Source organism: Diabrotica virgifera, chromosome 3 (genome assembly GCF_917563875.1).
Source record: "Diabrotica virgifera virgifera chromosome 3, PGI_DIABVI_V3a".
NCBI classification, from domain to species: domain Eukaryota; kingdom Metazoa; phylum Arthropoda; class Insecta; order Coleoptera; family Chrysomelidae; genus Diabrotica; species Diabrotica virgifera.
The window spans coordinates 133,366,068-133,393,424 of record NC_065445.1 but is presented as its reverse complement, the minus strand read 5'-3'; the positions used below and the strand labels follow the sequence as shown (position 1 = coordinate 133,393,424).

Sequence of the window (27,357 nt, the reverse complement as noted above, 5' to 3'; positions counted from 1 at the left end):
CTTGCGACATCCAACATTGGACATAGGCCTCTCTTCCGCTCCTCCATCTTTCTCTATCCTGAGCCATGTATCCATTTTTAACCGGCTTGGTGTTTTAGGTCATCTACCCATCTCATCTGTGGTCTCCCTCTCTTTCGTTTATATGTCCATGGTCTCCACTCTGCAATAATTTTATTCCATCTTTCGTCTTTTTGTCTAATCGTATGACCGGCGAATTTCCATTTTAGTTTAACTGTTTAACGAGTAGCATCTTTAACTTTTGTGATATTTCTTACCCAGGAATTCCTTTTTCTATCAGACAGTCTTACGTTGATCATTTGTCTTTCCATTGCTCTTTGTGTTTTCTCAATTCTGTCCATATTCGCTTTTATGAACTTTCCATGTTTGATATCCATATGTAAAGACCGGAAGGATACATTTGTCATAGATTTTCGTTTTTAGATATTGAGGGTATTTTTTATTCTTCAATATGAAGCTGAGCTTACCAAACGAGGCCCACGCTAACTCCGTTCGTCTCTTTATTTCTACTATTTGGTTGTCTATATTCAATTTTATTATTTGTCCCAAGTATATGTATCATTCACTTCCTCTATTTGATTTTGTTTAACTACGATTCTTAACTCATCTTCTTGATTTGTTATTACTTTTGTTTTGCTGTAATTCATATTTAATCCAACTTTACTGGCTTCTTGGTCTAATTGTTGTATCATTATTTGTATTTATCCCGTATCTGTAGCGATAAGGACGATGTCGTCAGCGTACCTTAGGTGATTTAAATATTGGCCGTTAATAATGATTCCATATTCTTCCCATTGTAATCTCTTAAAAATGTTCTTCTAGTGCTTGGTTAAAGAGTTTCGGCGAAATCGTATCTCCCTATCTAACGCCCCTTTTGATAGATATGAGATGTGTATTCTGTTTTCAAGTTGGATCGTAGTTGTGACCTTACTATATATATTAGAGATTAGTTCTGTATACCTGTAATCTACTCTGCTATTGTGTAGTGATTGTTTCACTGCCCAGTGTTCTGTAGAGTCGAATGCCTTTTCAAAATCTATAAATGCCATATATATGGGTATTTGGTATTCATTCATTCATTTACATATTCATTTGGTATTTAATATATTTTTGGTTATTGGGTATTTGGTATTCGATATATATGTGTATATACATCTATAACTTCTAAAATTTTAAAATGCACAAGCAAGTAATAATCAAAAATCTAGTTCTTAACAACTTAAAATCAAATAAACAAATACCTACGAGTGTCTTTTTGACATTATTTAAGTGTCTTTCTGGCATTAGTCAAATTTAGAACTAAATTAATAAATCATATTTTTTATCATGAATTGTAAAAATTGAAACATTGGAACTTGAAAACCATTAGGATAAAGATTTTTTTAGATATTTTATGTTTTGTAGAAATGTCAAATTAAGGAACAAGCCTCACGTTGTAAGTTTTTGTACTAATTTTTATGCAATGTTCTTTCATTTCGTTGTATTTATTTATAACTATATAATAATTTTAGCTAATCCTGACGAAGCAAATAAATTTTGCGAAAGCTTGATTATAACACAGAGTTTCTCTTACCCTGCCCCTTAGAAATAAATGACTGCAACCTCAATAAAAAACTAAAGTCTACATATTGTCAGTCAATAATACCAAACTTCTTTATATATATATATATATATATATATATATATATATATATATATATATATATATAAAATGATGTTGGATAATCGAGTACAAATATAAAAATAAATAAGTAAAATCATTGGCTAATACTCGTAAAGTGAATGTGAATTTAGTTGGAAATATATAAAATGATGAAGGGTCATCATTCCATACATTTCTGTGCAACTATATACACCGGTATTTCGGCCTATTTGGGCTTCGTCAGTATAGTGTAGCAAGTTAAAAAAGTTGTTTGTTAACTTGTAAAAGGATTACTACAGGAGCAAGGTTACCAATTTTGGTCAGGTTGTTAGAAGACCCGCAGTCGCAAGGCTACAACTAACATTGCCAAGGAGGTAAAGCTACCTGAGGAAATGAAAAGCCATAACATTATTAAATAAAATGATGTTGGATAATCGAGTACAAATATAAAAATAAATAAGTAAAATCATTGGCTAATACTCGTAAAGTGAATGTGAATTTAGTTGGAAATATATAAAATGATGAAGGGTCATCATTCCATACATTTCTGTGCAATATTTATGCAAATTCCATACCCTTCATCATTTTATATATTTCCAACTAAATTCACATTCACTTTACGAGTATTAGCCAATGATTTTACTTATTTATTTTTATATTTGTACTCGATTATCCAACATCATTTTATTTAATAATGTTATGGCTTTTCATTTCCTCAGGTAGCTTTACCTCCTTGGCAATGTTAGTTGTAGCCTTGCGACTGCGGGTCTTCTAACAACCTGACCAAAATTGGTAACCTTGCTCCTGTAGTAATCCTTTTACAAGTTAACAAACAACTTTTTTAACTTGCTACACTATACTGACGAAGCCCAAATAGGCTGAAACACCGGTGTATATAGTTGCACAGAAATGTATGGAATGATGACCCTTCATCATTTTATATATTTCCAACTAAATTCACATTCACTTTACGAGTATTAGCCAATGATTTTACTTATTTATTTTTATATTTGTACTCGATTATCCAACATCATTTTATTTAATAATGTTATGGCTTTTCATTTCCTCAGGTAGCTTTACCTCCTTGGCAATGTTAGTTGTAGCCTTGCGACTGCGGGTCTTCTAACAACCTGACCAAAATTGGTAACCTTGCTCCTGTAGTAATCCTTTTACAAGGTAACAAACAACTTTTTTAACTTGCTACACTATACTGACGAAGCCCAAATAGGCCGAAACATCGGTGTATATAGTTGCACAGAAATGTATGGAATGATGACCCTTCATCATTTTATATATTTCCAACTAAATTCACATTCACTTTACGAGTATTAGCCAATGATTTTACTTATTTATTTTTATATTTGTACTCGATTATCCAACATCATTTTATTTAATAATGTTATGGCTTTTCATTTCCTCAGGTAGCTTTACCTCCTTGGCAATGTTAGTTGTAGCCTTGCGACTGCGGGTCTTCTAACAACCTGACCAAAATTGGTAACCTTGCTCCTGTAGTAATCCTTTTACAAGTTAACAAACAACTTTTTTAACTTGCTACACTATACTGACGAAGCCCAAATAGGCCGAAATACCGGTGTATATAGTTGCACAGAAATGTATGGAATGATGACCCTTCATCATTTTATATATTTCCAACTAAATTCACATTCACTTTAAGAGTATTAGCCAATGATTTTACTTATTTATTTATATATATATATATATATATATATATATATATATATATGAGTTAGTTAGAAGCTGTTCTGAGAGCTTGGCTGATGAGCTGTAGACAGCGAAAACGTTCCTAAGATGGCAGCACAGACCAAGGTAGAATATTTATTTCCCGTATAATATTTTACATATATATATATATATATATATATATATATATATATATATATATATATATATATATATTTTGTACAAATATTTTCGACCGTACTGTGTTAAATAGTGATTTTTTTGAATAACGGCAATTCGGTCAGATGAAATAAAACTCTATTTGTTCTAGGTCTCAATATTTCGTCACTATTTTTGTCCATATCTAATCTTAATAAATTTACAGTTTTCTCCTGAAGAAGTCACCAAATAGTGACGAAATATTGAGACCTAGAACAAATAGAGTTTCATTTCATCTGACCGAATTGCCGTTATTCAAAAAATCACTATATATATATATATATATATATATATATATATATATATATATATATATATGAAAATTACTAAGTTCTCGGGAAGAACCGCGTTGAGAATTTATAACTCGACGTTTCGGCACCCTTTTTGGAGCCATTATCAAGAGGGGTATGGTTCCGTTCGAGTTCGGGGTCTCAATCTGCGTACACTACTGGTACGTCACGAGTGAGGGGAGTAGGCAGATTGAGACCCCGAACTCGAACGGAACCATACCCCTCTTGATAATGGCTCCAAAAAGGGTGCCGAAACGTCGAGTTATAAATTCTCAACGCGGTTCTTCCCGAGAACTTAGTAATTTTCATTTACCTGACCGCGGAAATCTTTCCGAACATATATATATATATATATATATATATATATATATATATATATATATATATATATATATATATATATATATATATATATATATATATATATATATACGACTTTGGTCTAAATTTTCTTACAATGGATTAGGGTTGGATGGGGAGGATCTGACTCAGTTTCGGTATCGGGTTTTAATTAGCTAATAACAACAAAAATATCTGGCATACTTATGTATACACACAAAAGACAAGGTCAAATATGTATCCTTATTTTCATTGAGCACTAGTGCACCTATTTCGGTAAGAATTGCTTGTTCTATCTTTAAGCATATTTGTAAAGAATGTTCTTCTTTATAGCAAGTCCTGAAGAAGCCTAAAATCAATAGGCGAAAGCTTGACAAGGACGCTGAAGACTTTTTTGACTTCAAGTACCTTTCAAAAATTTTTGGGCAAAAATTCACCAAAAATTCGGATAACGTGAAAGTAATATGGAATAATATACAAATTCTTAAAGTAGAAAAGTGTTTTCCTACAAAAGTTTTTTACAGAACTAACTTATACAACCTATAAAACTATTGACCTTTCTACTCGTCATTTTTCTGATAATCAGTGGTGTCATGGTGTGGGAACGCGTGGGAACGCCGTTCCCGCACTGGTTAAGAAAAGAAAAAAAATAATAGAGAATTTAGGTTTTGTAAACAAAAATTAGCAGTGCGTTCCGGCACTGCGTTCCCGCACTGCTAATTTTGCCATGACACCACTGCTGATAATAATAATATTTTAGAGCAATATAACTCAAAACCAGCATACGAAAAGCCTCCTACTGTAGGAGAGAAAACAAAAGAGCATTTACTGGAATTATGCAAAAAAAATCTTATTGGAAATGTACACCAATCATTTTATTTCAATTTGTTGAGTTAATTTCTTGTAAGTGATTTATAATATACAATTATAATTATTAAATTTATCTAGTAAACTACCATTTATAACTTTGTCTGGTTTTTCATTGTTAATCTGTATAATCGTAGCAGTTATGGTTGATGAGTTATTTAAAGAGATAATGCAATACCGCCATATCTTACAAATATTTATAACGGTTAAATATAGGGCTTTTCATTCAGTCATTTGTTTCGAGCTTATGTCATGTGTCATCAAATATTAATATATCTACGTCATACGTTATCGGTATCTACCAATGATACAAACCAAAGACGTATGTCGTAGATATATTAATATTATGTGACACATGACAGAAGCTCGAAACAAATGACAATCGATGAAAAGCCCTATTGCTTGTTTTTGAAAAAAGATATCCATTCGTGTGCTATTGAATTACTAATATTCTAATATTCAATTACTTGTCTTAAAATATCTATTTTGTAGAAGAAGAAAACCGCAGTTGTATCGGTATTGAATGGGATGTGCGGTATATTAATATAAATCTGAGCTTTTAAGCTTCGAAAATGCGTATTATCGCATGTTTCAGATTTTAAATCGCCCCTAACTCGAAAACTATCAACTTTTGAGAAAAATGACAAGATACCTTTCTTGTTTAGAATGACCCAAAAAACCTAAAAAATATTTTCCGGAGCAAAAAACGGTGATCTTTTGAATTTCTTTAAAAAAATTGTTTAAACAATTTCTGGCCAAAAATTTCGCCCTCAGATTTCCTTAAAGGGACATTTTTGAACAGGAATCCGCAAAGAAACCGAAACATAATTTTCTTTCAGACGGCAGCGGCCTCACAACATGGACTAAATGTTTCTTGCTATTAACATTGTTATTAGGCATTGATAAAATTACTGGTTAAACAATTTGGCATCATAGCCAATTGAGCTGATGGGTGTAACGATAAAAAAGTGTTCAGGTTTCTACATATTACTAAGTCATCATGTAGAAATCTACAATTAAGTTGAAAATGTTACCACAATGGCATGCTACAGTAGAGCCATCTCTCGGATCAGAAACAAATTAATTAAGGGTTCATATCAACCTTAACTATATCGCTGTAATAATATTGTTTCTAGACAGGTAAATTATCATTGTATACTGGGCGTACCAATCAAACTGGTTTTTTTTTCAATTTTCACAACACCCTTTGGAATATTCTAGCCTTTATACAATATTGAAATTAAAACCCAACTATAGCCCCAGGTTTTCTTAACGTTCTGTTTGTTATTCATTCGCTTATGTTGGATAATAAAAAAGTCTAAAAAAGACTTTAACAACTAAACATGTTCTTTATCTGTTCTTTATCAATACATGGTGTTTCTAAATAAGTGCGACAAACTTTAAGGGGTAATTCTGCATGAAAAAATAATGATCGTTTACTTGATAAAGCTATGTCCGCAAATGCTTGCAAATATAAAATCCTGTTGCCAAACGATCATTATTTTTTCATGCAGAAATTACCCGTTAAAGTTTGTCGCACTTATATTTAGAAACACCTATATCGATAAAGAACATGGCTAGTTGTTAAAGTCCTTAACTTTTTTATTATCCAACGTAAGCGAATGAATAAAAAAAAACAGAATGTTAATAAAACCTGGAGCTATAGTTAGGCTTTAATTTAAATATTTTATAAAGGCTAGAATATTCCACAGGGTGTTGTGAAAATTGAGAAAAAAACCCAGTTTGATTGGTACACCCGGTATACAATGAAAATTTACCTGTCTATCAACAATATTATCATAGCTATATTGTTAAAGAATAAGGCTATAACATATTACAAAAAATTACTTAAATCGGACAACAGGTTTGGGAGATACGAGCCATCAAAAATTACCCATTTTTTTGGGGTGCCCGTTTTTCGTGCCGGTGAGTGTAGATTAAATTAGAAGTTCATTGTAAAAAAGGAAGTAAACAAAAACACGAGAAAAATGAATTTATATAAGTAAATAGGTAAGTAAATATTATAGATTAAAATAAGTACAGAAAATATATAATTATAGAGATATATAATCACTTATTGTACCTTCATTTAAGGCTAACTTTAAAAGTAAAGCAGATCTGCTATTATTCATGTTTAAAAACAAAAGGCACACAAAACACTAAGTACGATTAGGACCGCGAATCTACAACAGATAAATGTCTGGAAACCGTTACACAGGGTTGCCAAAAAACGGAAGTCACACCGAGCGGTGTGGTATACGGAAGACGCTACGCGTTGTGTACATAACCTGTATAGTAGCACGGGAGCGACACTAGCGCTGGTGATATACCGTCGAACTAAAATCTGATCTTATGAGTATGTTAGATACGATATGACTTCCAGCGAAATTTTTAATATAAGCCTTCTGATACCATCTAGTAGCCAAATTCGTAAAAATATAGGCAAAACGTTGTGACTTCCGAAATCGGAAGTCATAACGGTATATATGAAGTAACAACGTATTACGAGAATCTACTTTGGAAGTCACATGGATACATGTATCAATATATATATATATATATATATATATATATATATATATATATATATATATATATATATATATATATATATATATATTTGATTTTCATCATCATCTTTGGCTTTTAAAACTCTTCGTGAGTCTTTGCCGCGTTTACTATTGTCTTCCATTGTTTTCGATCCCATGCTACTATTTCCCATGGTCTCACTTCCATCTTCTCCAGGTCTTCTCTGACTAAATCTTTCCACCTTTTTCTAGGCCGTCATGCTGGTCTTCTATCAGTCTGTCGTCATCACTCCGTACCACGTGGCCTGCCCATCTTTGTCTATCAAGGGCGGAAGGGACCATGGCCCCCTCCAAAATTGAACAAAAGCAGCAATGGAAGCTTCAAAAATAACATACATAGGATGTTTTGCAAATAAAAATGTTGATAATTTTACAAAGTGCCAATTTTTAGAACGACCTTGGCAGCCATCAAGATCGTATCAATTTCCATATTCTCTGCACACAAAGAATAGAAAAGGCATGAAGCATTACTTGGGTCAACAACACTTAGAACAAAGGAGTTGGTTGGCACTTTCGCACAGTCAAAGGGATTTCTTTAGTATTTTTAAATTTTTAGTATTTAGTAATTTTAAAAGTATTGCGTTTTATTTTTCTAACGAAAAATATGGTCACAATAAAGGGATGATAGCTCAAAGCCTTGTCACGAAACGTTTAACATCTTTCGTAAACTCATGGTCAAAGACAGAGGCATACGAACTCATGAAAAAATATCATATCACGAGGAGTGCGTTCAGGTTGGGCTGGATTTTCTACAAAGTTATCGCCACCCGCAAAAGTCAGTCATTAACCAGATGGACTCTCAGAGGTGTAAAGAGATACAAGAAAATAGAGAAAGACTACGACCAATAGTAGAGTCTATAGTGTTCTTAGGTCGACAAAATATTCCTCTAAGAGGCCATCGTGATGATAGTCATCTACTTCTGGACGCATATGCCGGACCTAGCAATGAGGAGAATTGTTAGGGTGTAAAATCGCATCAGAACATAAGACTCATGGTCAAAGACGGGGCCATACAAACCCATGAAAAAATATCATACCACAAGGAGTGCGTTCAGGTTGGGCTGGATTTTCTACAAGTTATCTCAACCCGCAAAAGTCAGTCGATAGACTCTCAGAGGTCTAAACAGATTCAAGAAAATAGAGAAAGACTACGACCAATAGTAGAGTCTATATTGTTCTTAGGTCGACAAAATATTCCTCTAAGAGGCCATCGTGATGATAGCCTTCTGCTTCTGGACGAAGATGCTGGACCTAGCAATGAGGGGAATTGTTAAGGTTTAAAATCGCATCAGAGGATAGGACTCTTAATCAACACCTATCCGCAGCATCTTCCCGAGCATCATACATTAGTAGCACGTAGCACCAGTCAAAATCATTTGATAACATGTTGTGGTGAAGAAATAATTGAACAAATAATGAATCAGGTTCAAAGTGCAAATTAGTACTCTGTCATATTTGACCAAATGACCGACGTATCCAACGTGGAACAGCTTTCTCTAAATTTTAGATACATACAATAACGACATTCCTGAAGACTTTTTCAAGTTTATTGACGTTTATGAGAATATAAAAATTAGTGAAAATCTAGAAAGAGGGGAAGAACAAGGCTTGACAGGAGCAGCATTGGGAAAAATAGTATTACCTAAACTTGTTGAAAGAACTGCACTTGGATCCGAAGGAATGTGTAGGAATCGGTACTGACTTTAATAATACTTTAATAACGATGAGTTTTGAATGTCTTTCTGGCACTCAAAAGTGTGTGAAAAATGCCTTAAAGCCATAAATACCATTGCAACCCTAATTTTTAAAAATTACCCCTAAACCCTCCGGTACCCCTTCCCAAAAAAAGTTCATGGTCCCTCCCGAAAATCGGTCCTGGATCCGCCCTTGTTGTCTATTGGCTTTTATGTATCTCATGATGTTTACCTATCCGAAGAGAGTCTCTAATATATTTGCTTTTGTTAATTAATATATAATTATTTCTCTAATTACTATACAGTAGGGTAGCGAGAAAGTATGGAAACACGATAATTTCTCGGAAACCGCTAAAACGATTTTTATAGATTTTGGTGGGTAAGGGTCTTTTAATGCCGCCGATATTATAGTGGTAATTACACGGTTGTCAAATCTTCCGTTTTTCTGGAAATCTAATGAACTTTCTTATTTTAAATGGAACGCCCTGTATATTTTTTACGTTTTAAGTCCTTAAGGAATACTGATTATTTTTCATGTTATATTCCCTATACCTAATTGCCTTAGTTTAGGAGTTATTACAACATTTATTAAAAAAAATTTAAACAAATTATAAAAATTAATTTTTTCGGCCCGAGTAGACATTAGTTTAGGTTCTTTGGATCATTGGGAACAAAAAAGGTGTTTCGTAATTGTCTTCTAAAGTTAATCGATCCAGTAGCGATCAACAGGTAGCAACAACGCGGTCCAAGATTGCGAAAGTTCTGCGAACTTTCAAAACTGAGGCAACAGTGCGTCGGCAATTCGACACACTTTATTCAAAAACAATCATAATTCTTATACACATAGGCGCGAAATGTTGCCAAGTCAGTGACGTTCGATTTCTTGTTATAAAAAAATCGATTTTTAGTAGTTAAAATGTGACACAAAGTCTAGGCACGGGATAAAAAAGTTTATTTGAAGAAAGTGTATTTTTTTCTCTTTCTTAATGGCGGTACAGGCTCCTTTTTTCAATATTTTATTTAGTTATAGAGTAATTTCCACATACTAACATATTTCTGAAATTGGGCTCTGTACCGCCATTCTTTATTATATTACGAATATAATGTGTGCCAAATATCTCGACAAAATATTCAAAATTAGAGCCGCAATCTTGGAACGCGTTTGTTGCTACCTGTTTATCGCTACTGTTTGCTCTTAAGTGATTTGGTCTTATTTCATTTTAAAGCATTGTTTTTAAGTTGTTAATGCAGCCCGATCGCCCGTCCTCTCATATCCGCTTCATTAACAATTAAAAAAACAATGTTTTAGAATAAAATGTGCCAAAAATTCTTATAGGGAGCTGATAGAAGAAAGTTTGAACTTGAATTTGGGTACCTCGTAATTTCAAAAATTATTTTTTTTTCTTGTGTTTTTGAACCTTGAAAATCGTCATTTTTAATTTTTTTTTCAGTTTTAAATTGTTTATAACTCGGAAACAATTAACTGTACAAGAAAATTACAAAAGACCTTTTTTGTTCCCAATGATTCAAAGAACCTAAAAATAATGTCTACCCGGGCAAAACAAATTGATGTTTATAATTATTTTTTTATAAATGTAGCAATAACTCCGAAATTACGGCATTTAGGTATAGGGAATGTAACATGAAAAATAATCAGTCTAAAGATTTCAAAACGTAAAAAATATACAGGGTGTTCCATTTAAAATAAGAAAGTTCATTAGATTTCCAGAAAAACGGAAGATTTGACAACCGTGTAATTACCACTATAATATCGGCCGCATTAAAAGACCCTTACCTACCAAAATCTATAAAAATCGTTCTAGCGGTTTCCCAGAAATTACCGTGTTTCCATACATTCTCGCTACCCTATATTTGCTTTTAGATCAAAGTAAACGAATATGATGACTTATACGCCCCTGAGCCTGAAGTCCAAGAAAGCTTGCTGATAGCTAAGCAGGGCGGATGTCAATTATACATATTTCTAATTTCCAATGGACTACAAATGAGAAGACTCCTTCGATTTTGCGATAGGTAATATTTTCAAAATATTATTAGGTACCATAATAGTACGAGATCCAAATATAGGTCGACCTTCACCCATCCGTTTGCCGGATAAAACATTTTTTTATTAAATTTGCTATCATGCTTAAACTTGCATGGATAGCCTATCAAAATCTTGTCAGAGCTATCCTTAAGGGGGCGTAGGGTTTGAAATCAACATTTCAACCACATTTTTGGGAATTTTTTTTGAAAGTATGGTTTATTTTTAAATTAAATCAGAACATTCAGTATAATTCAAAGAAAGAATATTAAAAAAAAATTAAGGAAAATATTGAAAAATAAGCCAACGCACGGTGGGAAATTTTTAAAGACACCTCAAAAAAATTGATTTGTGGTGGACATCAGAACTCATTATTGGATTATGTGAAACAAAAAATTCAAATGGAGTTTATTAGCTTATGAGTTTCTCGAGGTAACTCCGTTTGTTTCAACGATTTTGAATTTTTGAATATCACTCAGAAGTCAAAACAAACGAAATTCTTTGCACAAAAAAGGGTGAAAATCAATTTATTTATTATTGTTAAACAAAATATAAGCATAAAACAAAAAACATAAAAATATCTTGACAGCGTTACCTCACGAAACGTCTAAAAAATATAAATACAAAATATAAATACAAATACAAAAAAAAATAAAAAATATATACAGGGTGTTTCATTGGGAAACGGAAATATGTACTTTAATGGTGAATAGAGGTCACCGAGCCGGTTCTAGATATAGTACATTTTTTGCCCTACCGACTTTTATAACCGAGTTACAGGGTGTTTTATCGATTTTGCCCATTTCTTTCCTAAGCCATAACTTTAGAACCACCCTGTATATTTTTTTGATATTTGGTACACATATGTCTCATTCAAAACCCAAACGACCGACATACTAACCATAAGAAAAATCCAGGTCCGGATTAACAAAAAATTATAAAGTAATTGTGACCTTAAGACAACACCCTGTATATTGAAATTTTGAAAATCTGTTTGCATATTTGAAAAGGCCACAAAAAGTTTAGTACAGCACAGTAATTTTAATGGTTCGCTTCAATTTTTCGGCCAGACAATTTTATGACTTTTATTTTGAAATTATATTGAATTTTTTAAGAACTTTGACATTAAAAAGCAGATATTATTAACTTTTAGTTATAAGTTATTAAAGTTAATGAATAAATACTAATTTTAAAAATAATCAATACTTATTTACCACATTGGAACGACCCAATTACTAATGACAAGAAAAAATCCAGGTCCGGATTAAGAAAAAAATATAAAGTAATTGTGACCTTGAAACAACACCCTGTATATTGAAATTTTGTTTGTGTATTTTAAAAGAGCATAAAAAACTGCGTTAAGTGGTACTGAGTACAAATACTGATATATCTGATCCTTGTACTTAATGGAGAAGGAAAATTAAAATCGGTATTTCCGTACTTGTAACTAGTAACGTTTTAAAAATATCTTACACGTCCCTAGTAGTCGTAGCGGTATGACTTTCGAAAACATCGAATTTGATCATAAGCGGGTGCATAAAAAGATATCTTACACTGAGTATTTTATTTCTGCACATAATACCTACATATTTAAAATATTCTCTCCCCTACTGCTCGGTCATAACTCATATTCCTCAATTTACTGCTCGGATCACAATCATTTACAATTACTGCAGGATCTCAATCATTTACAATTACTGCAGGTCATAATTCATAATCCCTCCGCTACTGATCGGTCATAAAATATTTCTATTATAAATAACACTATCTGCATATTTCGTTTTTAATAAGCATAAACAAAAATGATGTAATAAACAAAAATGTAATATGCCGACAAGTTGAATTTGAGGGCAATACGATATTTTTATCGTTTAGGTTTTAAGTAACATGAATCATTTTTCACCTTATTTTTCTAGTAATGTGATTTTGTAAAGGCATAACTTTGATTATTAATTTCGTATCGCCGCTTATTTAGTCTACCAAAAGTTATCAGAATTTAATGACAAAGACAACGCAGTTTTCACTCGGGGTGTTGACTATGCTATACTTTTATTTATCATAATAAATTGTACTTCGTATTCATTTCAGATATGTACTTCCATCTCGCGAACAAAAACACGTAAAAATAAACATCTGGCGGTGAGTCACGCGTCCCATGGCCCAAGAAAACTGTACGCCGTACGCCGATGATAAACGTTCCCAAGCGAGACCTGCGAACGGATGAACTGATAGTAGCATGCGCAATACTGTCTACCCAGTTCGCCGACGCAGGTTGTGTCTCGCTTAGGTTCAATTTGGCCGGGCCAGTATGGACATTATCCATATCCATTTCTGAGATATCTTGTTCTTTGTATAATTGACGTTATTTAGCATATTACATATTTGATTATACAAGATAACAAAAAAACCTTTTTTTAGATATCGGGCTCTCTCAACATTAGCAAAATTTATTTTGCTTTTCGATCATCGCTTATTTGATAAAGAACTTCTGTATCTTTGGAAAAGAATAATAAATGTAATTTTTATAAAAAAGCACGAAGGAAGAGGTACTACTAATCCACAACATAATTTTGCTTGGTTTGAAATTACAACTGTTCCGTTCCCCGCGCCCGTTGGTAACATTCTGGTTCCAAGAAGACTTGATATTTGGGCCAAATCCAAATTTCGTAAAGGTAAGAAGAATAGGTGATTATTTACAGTATAACACATGTTTCGAGGTTAGCTTTTCTTATAAATATTTAATTTTTTAAACTAAGTAATGGATCAACGTCTTGGTGGTGCAATGCAACCTCAACTTTAGTACATTCTTTCACGGTTTTTGCTGTAAATTCTAAAGAACCGCTTGGATTGACATGAAATTTGTCATAAGCATAGCTAACATGTCAAAGAAAAAAATGATGTGGTGTCGATGTGTGCTTTTGCCCTGGGGGTGAGTTTCACCCCATCTCGGGGATAAAAAATATATGTCCAAGATAAGTCCCGAAATGGATAAACTGACTAATTTTAAGCAACTTTTATTCTATAGAGTTTTTTCACCAAATCAATACTGTTCGATTTATTTGCAAGTGAATATGTTCATTTTTCAACAAAATATCCACGTTTTTAGACGGTTTTTCGCAAATAACTCAAAACCTAAACATTTTGTAGAAAAATATATTCTTAGCAAAACTATAGCCTATTAAAAAGTAAAAAAAAATGGTATATATTAGCTCTCTATACCTAGCAAAAGCAGAGTTATAGCTAATGAAAACTAGGTTCATATTTGAAAAATTCCAAATAGAATAATTCAATGTGAAATATCCAAATGAAGCATTCTTGGGGAAAACACATTACAACTTTCTTAAAGTGTTTAAAAAAAGCTTTATGTCTGTTTTTATTAGTAAAAATTTCTAGCATCAAATGTAAGCAAGTTGCGCTCAAAATAAAGTTGGTCCCTTTTGTTTTGGCAAAAAAAAATCAGTAAGATCACCCCCAATTAGCAATTTAAATTAAATTAATCGTTACCGCTTCACAAGTTACTTTACTTATGTTGTGTTTATATGATCTGTAAGTTTCATCGATACAAAGTGCTTATTTTTGAAAAAATTTGGTTTTGAAGTAAAATTTTTAAAAATTTTAATTTTGAAAAAAAAATGTTTTTTTCAAAATAACTTAAAAATTGTTAGAGATACTAAAAATATTAAACAATAAAAAAAGTCGGCTTTACTTTTCTGAATATTTTGTATTTTTTTGTTTTTCTGTAAGACAAAAATTGGTTAAGATTCGGTGTTTCTAAAGCACACTCGTGATAAGTGACTCGTTCAAGCCCTTTTAACTACAGCTCTTTCAAAAATAAGGACTTTGAACCGATGAAACTTACAGATCATATGATCAATACATACGCGAGTAAAAAACTTGTGAAGTGGTAACAATTAAGTTCATTTGAAATGCTATTAGGGGGTAATTTTCCCGATTTATTACCAAAAAAAAAGGGACCAACTTTATTTTGAGAGTAACTTGTTTACATCCACAGATTTTTCGTAATCAAATTGACGCTTTTTCTTCTGGTTCGAATTTTATTTTCAGTTGGAAATTCGGAATTTATATCAAGATTTTCTGCAATTTCAATAGCAGTAATTTTCGTTTGGTCATAGCCAGATGCGTGTAACTTTTCATTTTTTCTATAGTTTCTGACAACATTTGTACACAAGCTGACAAGTTTATAGTTACATGTTTCAACATTTTCGAGACTGAATTTATATGAAATAAAATATCATGCCAAAGAACTACACCACATATAAATTTATAATTTTTAATATTTTTTGCTAATCCTCATGATTTGAATTTAGTTTCTGAATTTTTGTTGACTAGGTACTTCTTATTATTTCAAATAAGGCGTCATATATTTCACAAAATTGAAATCTTTTTTGTAGAACCAGAAAAAAAATCCATTTATAGTAACAACTGACTCTAGCAAAATTTTTCACTTCTAGATGAGTATTTTCATTAGAACAAATAATTTTTTGAAACTAACACACAGAGAGATAAAACCAACGGATATCTAAATTACAAATTATGCCACAACATACACATTAAAAAGGAAAAGTGTACAATTCTTGAATAATACAAACAAATGTTGTTTCTGTAAAAGAAGACGCTTTCTTCACTTTTAAAACTAAAGAGTGGCATGTGCACATGCGCAGGGCACATAAAACGCCCTCGGATATTTTTCAAGGATGTATTCTATTTTGCACACCCTTTCTTATTCTTATGATTATTTTGATGTACATATTTTGATTTTACTCATTATGTCGCCCCCCTTGTGATGCCGCCTGATGCGACTGCCTCACCGCATCATAGCACGACACGGCCCTGGTTCTCCTCATTACATAGGTGAAATCTTGGACTATCGCTAGTATTACACATAAGTAGATGTCATTTAAATCTTTCAGTGAGTAAGCTGACGACTTAGTCCAACAAATGAAGCATTTTGGCTCGCAATTTTTTCGTCCAGCATGAATTTACTTGAAATTTTCACAGAAGGTAGGGAGTAGTCCAAGGATCATTTTCTATATCATGCCGCTGTACGCTAAAACCTTGGGGTGGTTGCCACCCCATCTCGGGGTGGAAATGTTTTATTACATTTTAATCATGTAAATCGATGTAAAAAGTATTTCTAAGCAAAAAATGTTTTTTACATTTTCTTCGTAAAACTAATATTTTTCGTGTTATTCGCGGTTGAAAGTAACAGTTCTTCGACGAAAAAATCGACTTTTTTAGAAGGATTTTTGAGAATAACTCGAAAAATATGCATTTAATAAAAAAAATTGTAGATATCAAAATTGTATCTTTTAGTAACACAAATCAAATTCTTTTTCTATATCTTTACAACTAACACAAACCGAGATACGGCATGTTAAAGGTTAGCTTTTTTCGTCAAATGCATAATTTGAAATATTCAAAGCCAAATAACGGGAAAACTTTGCATTTTTCGAGGAAAACTTAAATAAACTTTTTTTAAGTATACAATTAGACCTTTTAAAAATAATAATAAAAAGTTTCTGGCATAAAAATTGAGCGACTTATGATCAAAAAAATGTCGGTACCTGCTTTTCTCTACGAAAATTCAGTGAAAATAACCCCCTAACTGCCCTCCTAATCAAAAATTGGTCTTCACCATTCTGTAATTCCTTTTATATTAGTATTATCAATACACCCAAGAAGTTTGACCTATTCAAAAGGGCTAATTTTAGAAAAATTTGAGTTTAAAGAAAAATTGATTTTTTGCAATTTCTTATTTTTCACTTTTTCTTCAAAATATCTCCGAAAATACTGGAGATTCGAAAAAAATTATAGATTACTAAATAGTAGCTTTTTAATAACTACAATTTCTTTGTGCACAGATTTTCATTTCAGTGAATAGTTAGCGAGATATAGCTGTTTAAAACCTCTATTTACGAGCAAACACCCCCTTATTCGAGCCCTTTAAACCCACCCCAATTAAAAACTAAGCGATCTTACGGAATTTAATTTATATACAGTCTTACAGCTCATCAAAAATCCTACAAAACCAATAAAAAAAACTTTTTATCGCCAAAATTGAAAGAGCTATGTTTATAAAACTAATTTTATTTTTCTAAAAATTCGAATAGTCCGCTTATAGAGCATTTTCTATGTATATAATACCACAGAACCTGTTCGTATACTAGAAGATGACTAAAAAACTATTGTATTTGTATTTGTACATATTTGTAAATTCGTATTTTTGTGTACATAAATGTTTCTGTAATTCTTAATTCTACTTTTTTCTGTACAGATCTATTAAATTATCTACTTATAAAAATTGCAATGTTATTAAGGGTGGTTTTTTAGGGTTGAAATATTATGATATTATATCCTAAAGCATAAAACAATCAATATTTAACCAATCAAAACCAAATTTTACCCATATTAAAGTTTACAATGTTTTTATATAATTTTTGACAATAAGGGGTAGTTTACACCCCTAAAAATAATTAACGCCTTTGAACATGATATAGAACATGAAGTACAGGGTGAGATGATCCTAATCCCAAATTTTTATGTAAATCGATGCAAGTCGAAATTATTTTTTTAGGATAAGTAAATTTTTTATATATAGCTCCAACAAGGGGTGTTTTAAGGGTTGAAATATTATGATAGTATATCGTACAGCATAAAACAATCATTATGTAACTAATAAGAACCAAACATTGACAATATTAGACTTTAAAATGTTATTTTATAATTTTTTACAATTAGGGGTAGTTTTCACCCTTAAAAAACCAAAAGCGTACAACGGCTCAATATAGAAAATGAACTAGAGGGTGAAATGAGCCTAATCCCAAATTTTTGTACAAATCGATGCTGGACGAAAAAATTGCGAGGTTTTGCCATTTTTTCAGTTTCATTTCCTCGACTGTCAAAAAGCATTTGTTACGATTAAGTCGTAGCAAGGCCAGTTAAAAAGTAGCTTAGATTAAACTGTGAGAGGTTAATGCTACTTAATTATTTCTGAACAGATAATAATGGTCCTTCCAAAGAAGATTAGGTATATCCAATGTCTTCTGAGAGCAGAACGGACTTTTCTACCTATTTATGGTTCTACCTGCTCATTTTGTGAAATGAACATTTTGAATGTCCTTCTTTTCTTTTAAAACAATAAAAAATTATTGATTTATTTTAGGTTTTGACTTATTTAAAGACAAAACTTTGGACTTACAAAACCAAACTTTAAACGTTGTTGTGTTTTCTCATATACCAGGCGTACAAAAAATTAACTCCAGCCGTACCCTAAGGGCAGTATATAGTAGAGCAGAATTAAATGAAACTGTAAGTTTTGCAGGAACTGAGATAGAAGTAAGTATTTTCAAAAAACTGACCCACACACACCCACGGGCGTAGCCAGGTTTTAGTATCGGGTAGGGTTGAAGAAAATTAAACGACTAAAAGTCCATAAAATTATCCTTACCTTTATCATAAGAAAAATATTAAAGATATAAAAATGTTTAAAGATAGATTTACAAATAGCTATTAAAGATAGAAAAGCTCCTGGAAGAAATTGTGGAGTCCTTTTTTGAGAATGGGACAGTATGGGCTAAATAAAAGAAATGAGGGTCTGTTATATATAGGTACCTACGCATTAGAGAATTAATATTTTTTTAAATTCACGAGGAAAATAAAGTTCCTGTAGCTGGCTGTATACCATAAATCATAAAAAATGCTTTGTAAAAGGGATCCTTTGGATCCTTTGTAAAAGGTATATTTAACATTTTAAATAAATTTACATTATATTACATTTATTTTAAATATACCTTTTACAAAGGATCCAGTATTTTTTGTAGTATTTTTTCTTTGTAAATACAGTATGCGGTAAAATAAACAGTATAGAAATGAATATTGAAATGTTTATGATTATTTAAATATTTATTATACATGATATAGCCTTGCAAACATTATTCACGACGACGTTCCCGATAAAACAGATTTAAAGATGCCCTCTGGCACGAAATAATCTTTAATTCTAGTCCGCAATTCCAGAATGTCAGACGGTTGATCGATCTGCCTCCTTCAGCATTCCGCATTTGTATGCATCAGGTGGCGGTACCGAAAATAGAACTCTACGATACAATTTTTAAACGGAGAACCAACCTCAACATTAACACGGCATTCACATACGTTATAACGACGTTCGGAAACCACTTAGTACATTTTGGCGCATGACACATACTTTGAGGCATACGCATTTCAGTACGGGTTATTTTACCGCATACCGTATGTTCCCTACTTTATTCGCATCAATTTATATCCCATAGTGAATGTTTCGTAGCAAAACAAAAGTGAAAGATGTTTGAACCCAACTATCATCATCATCATCAATGGCGTTACAACTCTTCGTGAATCTTTGCCGCGTTTACTATTGCCTTCCATGTTTGTCGGTCCTGTGCCACTAATTCCCATTGTCGCACTCCCATTTTCTCTAGATCTTCTTTGACTGCATTTTTCCACCTTTTTCTAGGCCGCCCTATAGACCTTCTTCCATCTGGCCTTTCCCAGAACGCATTGTTTATAAGGCGATTGTCGTTACTGCGTATCACATACCCTGCTTATCTGAGTCTATTGGCCTTTATATATCTGACTAGATTTCCCTTTCCGAATAGAGACTCTAGCTCGTATCTGCGCCTCCATTCATTTGTCACGCTGTCTCTGCAAGGGCCATATATCATTTGAAAGATTTTATGTTCCCACACCAGCAATTTATTTACTTCTCTTTTTGTTAGCGTCCATGTTTCGCTTCCATACGCGACTGCTGTTCGTATTATGGTCTTATATATATCTGGATTTTTGCACCTCGTGAAAGAAGTTTTGACTTCATTAGATGTTGCATTGCAAAGAAAGATCTGTTTCCTGCCATTATTCGCGTTTCAACTTCTCGCTCTAAGTTGTGGTCGTTTGTGATTGTTGCTCCTAGATATTTTTAAATTCTTTAACCATTTCGAAGTTATGATCGTTTATAGTAATATTTTGCCATATTCGCCGTCGTTCTTGTTTTGAGACGACCATGTATTTTGTTTTGTCTTCATTTATTTTTAGACCGATGTTTAATGCAGCTTCTTCAAAGCTCGAGAAAATATCCTTAATTTCTAATGTTGATTGTGCCACTGCGTCTACGTCATCGGCAAAGGCAACCATGATTTTTGCTCCCGGAACAGTTATGTCTGGTTTGATTTTTGGATACATTTTTTGCATGACATATCCTAAGGTCAGGTTAAACAACAATGGGGACAACGGATCTCCCTCTCTCAGTCCAGAATTTACGCAGATATTTTCCCCGTATTTTAACTTGTGCAAAGGAGTTACTTACACACATTTGTGTTACCGCAGTTAGTTTCTTGGGTACGCCGAGCTCGATCATTGCCTTCCGTAATGTTACACGATTAATTGAACCCCAACCCAACTAGCAAAGCTTAAATGGAAGAAATGGAGAATAGAATACCAAGACAGATCTTCGAATGGCAACCAAGAGGAAGGCGCAGACCAGGAAGGCCTAGAAGAAGTTGGAGAGAGGGAGTTGATAGAGAAATCAGGGAAAGAAAACTCGAGGACGATCTATGGAATGACAGAATTGTTACGACGTTTCTTTATTGTAGCTAGATTGGAAATCTTTGGGAGCATGCAGAATCGCTGAATAAATTTCCATGAATCTTATAACAGCTTCATGCTTATGAACCCACCAGTCGACCTTTTGATAAGCAGTCGGTATTATTAATAAGATCACTCTTATTTTTCACAAAAAATTATTCCTTTTAACACTGGGATTAGTTTCTTTCGGTTTTTATGTTGTTGTCTCTTGCTTTCAGGAGACAACTACTGCCCATCGACTGAAAAATCCGGTTAAGCCCTGTAATTTTATGAATGAAGTTATGGATGAAGTTAGGAATGAAGTTATGAATGAAGTTCTGAATGTTAATTCCTAACTTTTCGGGGGTAAACCCCCCAAAACCCTCCTGGCTACGCCCGTACCCGCATATGTATATGTCCAGTATGCTGACCATATAGTTATCTGGAAATGTTTGATACGCCAAAGAATAATTTTAGATTTTACACACAATTTCCAAATGGATGAACTTTAATGTAGAAATTTATGAACCCCCAAACATAGAAAGGGAACTTTGGGGTCGACCCCTAATTGGAGGAATCTACACAGGTGTCATAGGCGAAGTAGTAAGTACTAGGGCAGATATTGCTCTTGGGGATTTATATTATACGCCATATCTACTTAATTTAATGGATCTGACGGTTCCCTATAATACAGAGTGTTTAACATTTATTACACCAGAAGCTCTAACAGACAATTCTTGGAAAACATTAATACTACCGTTCAGGTAAGAATATAGTAGATCTTCTTATAGTATTATAATAAAAGTTTCGTGATATAAATTGACTTTTTGAATATTCATTTTTTTAGTCTCCTAACATTTTTGCATATACTGAAATTGGAGATAATAGATCTCCTTATAGGTTAGTATTCTAATAAAAGTTTCGTGATATAAATTAACCTTTTGATTATTTACTTTTTTAGTCTCCTAACATTTTTGTATATACATACTGATATTGGAGTTATAATGGTCGTTGAAATGGCGAATACCACTATCGATATTTTTATCTTACCATTTTTCCAATATATCAAATAAGCTTCATCATTCCTGCTAAATAATATTTTCATTTCATAACAATAAATTTAATACACGAGGCATTGTGTGTATCGTGCCCATTGCATCAAGTCGAAGAAACACGCGTTTTTTGATTGCTTAATAGATCATAATGGCAACTAATACATATAGAAATCGACTCATATATGATACCGTCCGTTAAGAGTGTAGGCGCAAATATTTTACGGCTATCCTTACTTTTTCTGTCTTTACAAGGCAAATACGTGTAGTAAAATTCTCACTTGTATTGATATGTAAATATTACTTGACAATGTCATCATTAACTTTAAAGAGATGACTTTTGAATATTCTTGGGTAACTGTTACTTGTATAATCGCTTAAATTATTAATTCAGTTAATTAATATGATAATTGTTTCACTAACTATGTATTCAGTGACTGTAATAATTTATATACTGTACAACAAAAACTAATACTTAATCGAGAAAAGAGGAAAAGTGATTTTTTAATAATATATTGTTACTATGGAACGCTTACAATTTTGAACATCAAACACGCTTACAATATTTTTTTGTTAAGTTCACGTCTTAAATCAATTATTTATCAAATACACTATCAATATTATTTAATCAACAACTCAAAATATTCCCGATGCCATGTCAATTTTCGATAAATAATAATGTTAATTTGTAATTTTTTGACGATCTGGAGCGTCCCAGCAATTGCTTTTTGAGAAATCGTAGAAAATCTAAAAAACGTCAGATTTTCTACACAATTTTAATAGTATAACTTCTAACGTGCGTACAAAGTACACACATATTTTTTTATATTAATAAGTCCAAAAATATATATAAAAACTATTTAAAAAGTCAGTACTACCATATAAACTCACTTTTGTCTCTATTCTCACAAACTCACAACCTTTAAAAAACAACCATAACCGTAAAAATAAAAAAGAGTAAAGGAGAACACATTCTTTAACCACAGCCGCCATATTGGATAGTTTTTGACCTGTCATTTGAATACCCAATCAGAGCAAATGTATAAATGATCTGCGCGTAGCACCAACAATTTTTGATGAATTCGCGCACTTTTACATTCAATCCCAATCGCGCCTAAAGAAGTATAACTTCAATAAAAAAAAAAATAAACAGACATCAAATAGACATCTCTAAAAAAGTACACTTTTTTCAAAAATAAATAAATAAAAATGAACTTTGAGGTTATATACAAAAGCATGAACTATATGTGACTTTTTCCAAATTTTTAAATTGATTTTATCCCACCTTAAAAAAATAAAAAGCGGGTTAAGATCGCGCTGAATCTTATTTTTGAAGTTATACTTCTTTAGGCGCGATGGGAGTGAAATTTAATATGCGCGAATTCATCAAAAACCTTGTTCCCCGGCGCAGACGCATTATACCTTTGTTCTGATTGGGTGTTCAAATGACATGACAATAAATTGTTCAATATGGAGGTTATGATAAACAAATATTGTATATTAGTTTTTATTGTTGTGAGGACACAGACAAAAGCAATTTTATAATTGTAGTAACTTTTTAAATAGTTTTTAAAAGCAACAGTTACGTATTTAATTGTAAATGTTTCAGTATTGTAATAAAAAATTACATAGGTACTTACCTATTTGGAAAATGTGTTTTTATTCTAATTTAATTGCAACTGTTAATTTCCCTGATTATTGCTATGTATTTTTTATTGACTTTTCTTCTTCGTAGTTTGGATTGCGTGTTTCAGTTGGACTCTGTCAAACTCTATCATAATTGTCCATATAGTAACTGGAGAAACCTTAGCACAAAATATGAAGATTTAACCTAAAACACTTAAATAAAATGTGGTTCCTTACTGAGTTACAGGGTATTTTATCTAAAAATTTAAAAACTATTTTGGCTCAGCATTTTAAAACTATTCGACGTATCCTTTTCATACTTGGTAGGAAGTATAGGTACTGACATCATCATCATCTTGGTGCTACAGCCCTTAGAGGGCCTCGACCTTCTCAAGCTTTCTACGCCATTCTGTTCTGTCTCTTGCTTGCATTTTCCAGTTGCCGACTCCGATCTTCTCGGCATCCTGTGTTACACCGTCCATCCACCTCAGCTTTGGTCTACCCCGTCTTCTCATTCCCACGGGTTGCGCTGTTAGAATCTTTTTTATCATGTTTGATTCAGGGGCCCGGGCTACATGTCCTGCCCACTGCAGGCGATTTAGCTTAATTATAGTGATAATATCTTTTCCACCAAACGTATGCTTGTAGATATTCTGCAGTTCAAAGTTATATCTACGCCTCCATATTCCGTTCTCACAGACCGCTCCGAATATCTTACGTAGCACCTTTCTTTCAAAAATCGACAGAGCGGATTCATCTGTTTTAGTTAGCGTCCATGCCTCTGATCCATATGTGAGAACGGGGACTATCAATGTTCTATGCAGCCTTATACGAGTTTTTTGGGACAGACGTTTGTTAGCTAAGTACTTTGATAGACTATGATAACACCTGTTTGCAATTAATATTCGTCTTTTTATTTCCTCTGATGTATTATTATTGGGGTTAACCGATGTCCCTAGATATATGAACTCTTTGACCGCTTCGAAGTTTTGGTCATTGATGATTAGATATGCGTCAGCTCTTGTGTTTGTGTTAGTCGCCATGAATTTTGTTATATTTCGATTTATATGTAACCCCATTCGTTCTGCTGCTGCTACTAGCTCGGTTAGGATTTCCGCAGTTCTCGCTCTGGTTCTTGTTATAATGTCCACGTCTTCTGCATATGCTAGAATTTGGACAGATCTATTGAATATTGTTCCCCTGCTATACTGCTATCTATATTAGCGTCTCGTACGACTTTTTTTAATGCTACATTAAAAAGTTGACACGCCAGCGCATCTCCCTGCCTTAACCCCCTATGTATTTCAAATGGGGTTGACGAGTCGTTTTGAATTTTTACTGCTGATATCATCTTCGCCATTGTCACTTTTATCATACATATGAGTTTTTTTGGGATTCCTAACTCATTCATAGCGTTGTAGAGACTTGGTCTTAATACACTGTCATAAGCAGCTTTAAAATCGACAAAAATATGGTACATATCTATGTTAAACTCTTGCGCTTTTTCCAGGATCTGTCGTAGTGTAAAGATCTGGTTAATAGTTGAACGTCCACGCCTGAATCCTGCCTGGTATTCTCCTAGAAACGTTTCGGTATAAGGTATAGGTACTGTATAAACTACCAAATTATGTTAAACAGACGTTTTTGTCTATTACCAGAGGCGTACGACGGGGGAAAGTGAATGGTTGACCCTTTCCAAATTCTACACCACTGGCGGAATTGCTATTTTAGTTCAATTTTTGGATTCTGCAATACTTTCTATGAAAATAATATACTCTTCATTCGTTACGATAAAGTCATTAGTTTTCGAGATCTTTGAAGTTAAAAATGAAACGACACGGTTATTTTGATTAATGTATTGTGTCGCTTCATTTTTAATTTCAAATATCTCGAAAACTAATCATTTTATCGTTACGAATGAAGAGTATATTATTTACATAAAAAGTATTGAAAAATAAAAAAATTACACTAAAATAGCAATTTCGTCAGTGGCGTAGAATTTGGGAAGGGTAAACCTGCCACTATCCCCTGCCGTACGCCTCTGGTAGTAGCTAGAAATGTCTATTTATCTTAAATTAGTAGGGTGTACAGTATCTACATTTTCTGTCAAGTATGATAAGGTTAAATTAATTAAAATAACTGTGTCGTTTCCTATTTAACTTCAAATATCTCGAAAACTAATGACTTTATCGTTACCATTGAGGAGTATATTATTTATGTAGATAGTATTGGAGAATCTAAAAATGGCACTAAAATAGTAAATCCTCCAGTGGCGTAGAATTTGAGATGGGTCAACCATTTACTATCCCTGCCGTATGCCTCTGGTAGTAGCTAGAAACGTTTTTTTATCATAATTTAGTAGGATGTATAGTAGTCGCACTTTCTGCCAAGTATGAAAAAGATACGTCGAATAGTTTAAAAATGCTGGGCAAAAATTGTTTTCAAATTTTTAGATAAAACAACCTGTAACTCAGTAAGGAACCACATTTTATTTAAGTGTTTTAGGTTAAATCTTCATATTTTGTACTAAGGTTTCTCCAGTTACTATATGGACAATTATTAATGAAACACCCTGTATAGGTACTAGACACAACTTTGAGATAACCAAATATTTTTCTTTTTTAGTTCTATAATGTGGGCTGGAGTACTAGTATCACTATTAGTAACAATCATAAGTTTTTACTATTTGGCTCATTTTCACGTGAGCACAAGTCAAGAAGTCGCCAGCGACACAGATTCCCAAACACCATTTCAAAAGACGAAAAAAGTAATAACACTTTCTTTGCACCCAGCTTTGGAGAAAATGAATGCAAACACTAAGTATATTTTAATGAAAGAAAAATATCAAGTAATTAGAAGAGAAGGACAACCAGTTGGATTGTATCAATTTAGCGAACCAGTCAATAGTGCACTTTACACTTTTAGCATGTTACTTCTGGTTTCTCTACCTAAACTACCCACAGGATGGTCCTTAAGGGTATTAACTGGGTGGTATTGGTTGTATTGTTTACTTGTGGTTACTGCGTATAGAGCTAGTATGACTGCTATTTTAGCCAGACCTTCATTGAAGTAAGTAGTAATAATATTCCATGGGTCTACCCCAAAATCCCGAGAGCCAAAATCCCGACAGTCAAAATCCCGACGGATAAAATACCGATACACCAGAATCCCGACAGGCGAAAATCCCGACACGCCAGAATCCCGACAGGTTTGATAAGTTCCTTTTTAACATATAATTACATTTATTTCTGGTTTTTTGTTTATGGCCATCTGTTTTTTATTTTTTGTTACTAAACAAAAGTATATACCATTTAATATGAACTAATTTTCTAAATAAAATTTCTAACATGGGTATATGAATTAAATTATTTTTTGCCAATATATAGTCCAATAAATATATTGTTACGCGATTGACTCTACTATTTTATTTATTTATATCTTTAGGCACTAAGTTTAATTTAAATAAAGGAAGACTTACTTATATTATTTTATTTACATCACTTATTTATTTTAATAATTACAAATAACACCAACTAACACATCTAATTTATTTACAACTCAAACGATTCGAATACAATTATATCACGCGTCGCGGCTCGTTCATTGACTGACTGGCCTGTGCTCGAATTCCTGTTCTTAAATACTCTGACAGCGGTCGCCTCGAATCGCCGTGGAAGGTCTGG

At 32.8% G+C, this 27,357-nt stretch overlaps 1 protein-coding gene across 1 annotated transcript in view; it reads left to right on the top strand.

Moving 5' to 3' along the window:
• LOC114336380 (glutamate receptor ionotropic, delta-1) overlaps positions 1-27,357 on the top strand; it is a 75,270-nt gene that overhangs the window by 19,056 nt on the left and 28,857 nt on the right. Inside the window, exons 2-6 of the mRNA XM_050646910.1 lie at positions 11,220-11,368; positions 13,797-14,050; positions 18,562-18,734; positions 21,474-21,760; positions 26,300-26,743. Of these exons, the coding sequence (XP_050502867.1) occupies positions 11,220-11,368; positions 13,797-14,050; positions 18,562-18,734; positions 21,474-21,760; positions 26,300-26,743 (1,307 nt within the window). The remainder of the gene's footprint in view (positions 1-11,219; positions 11,369-13,796; positions 14,051-18,561; positions 18,735-21,473; positions 21,761-26,299; positions 26,744-27,357) is intronic.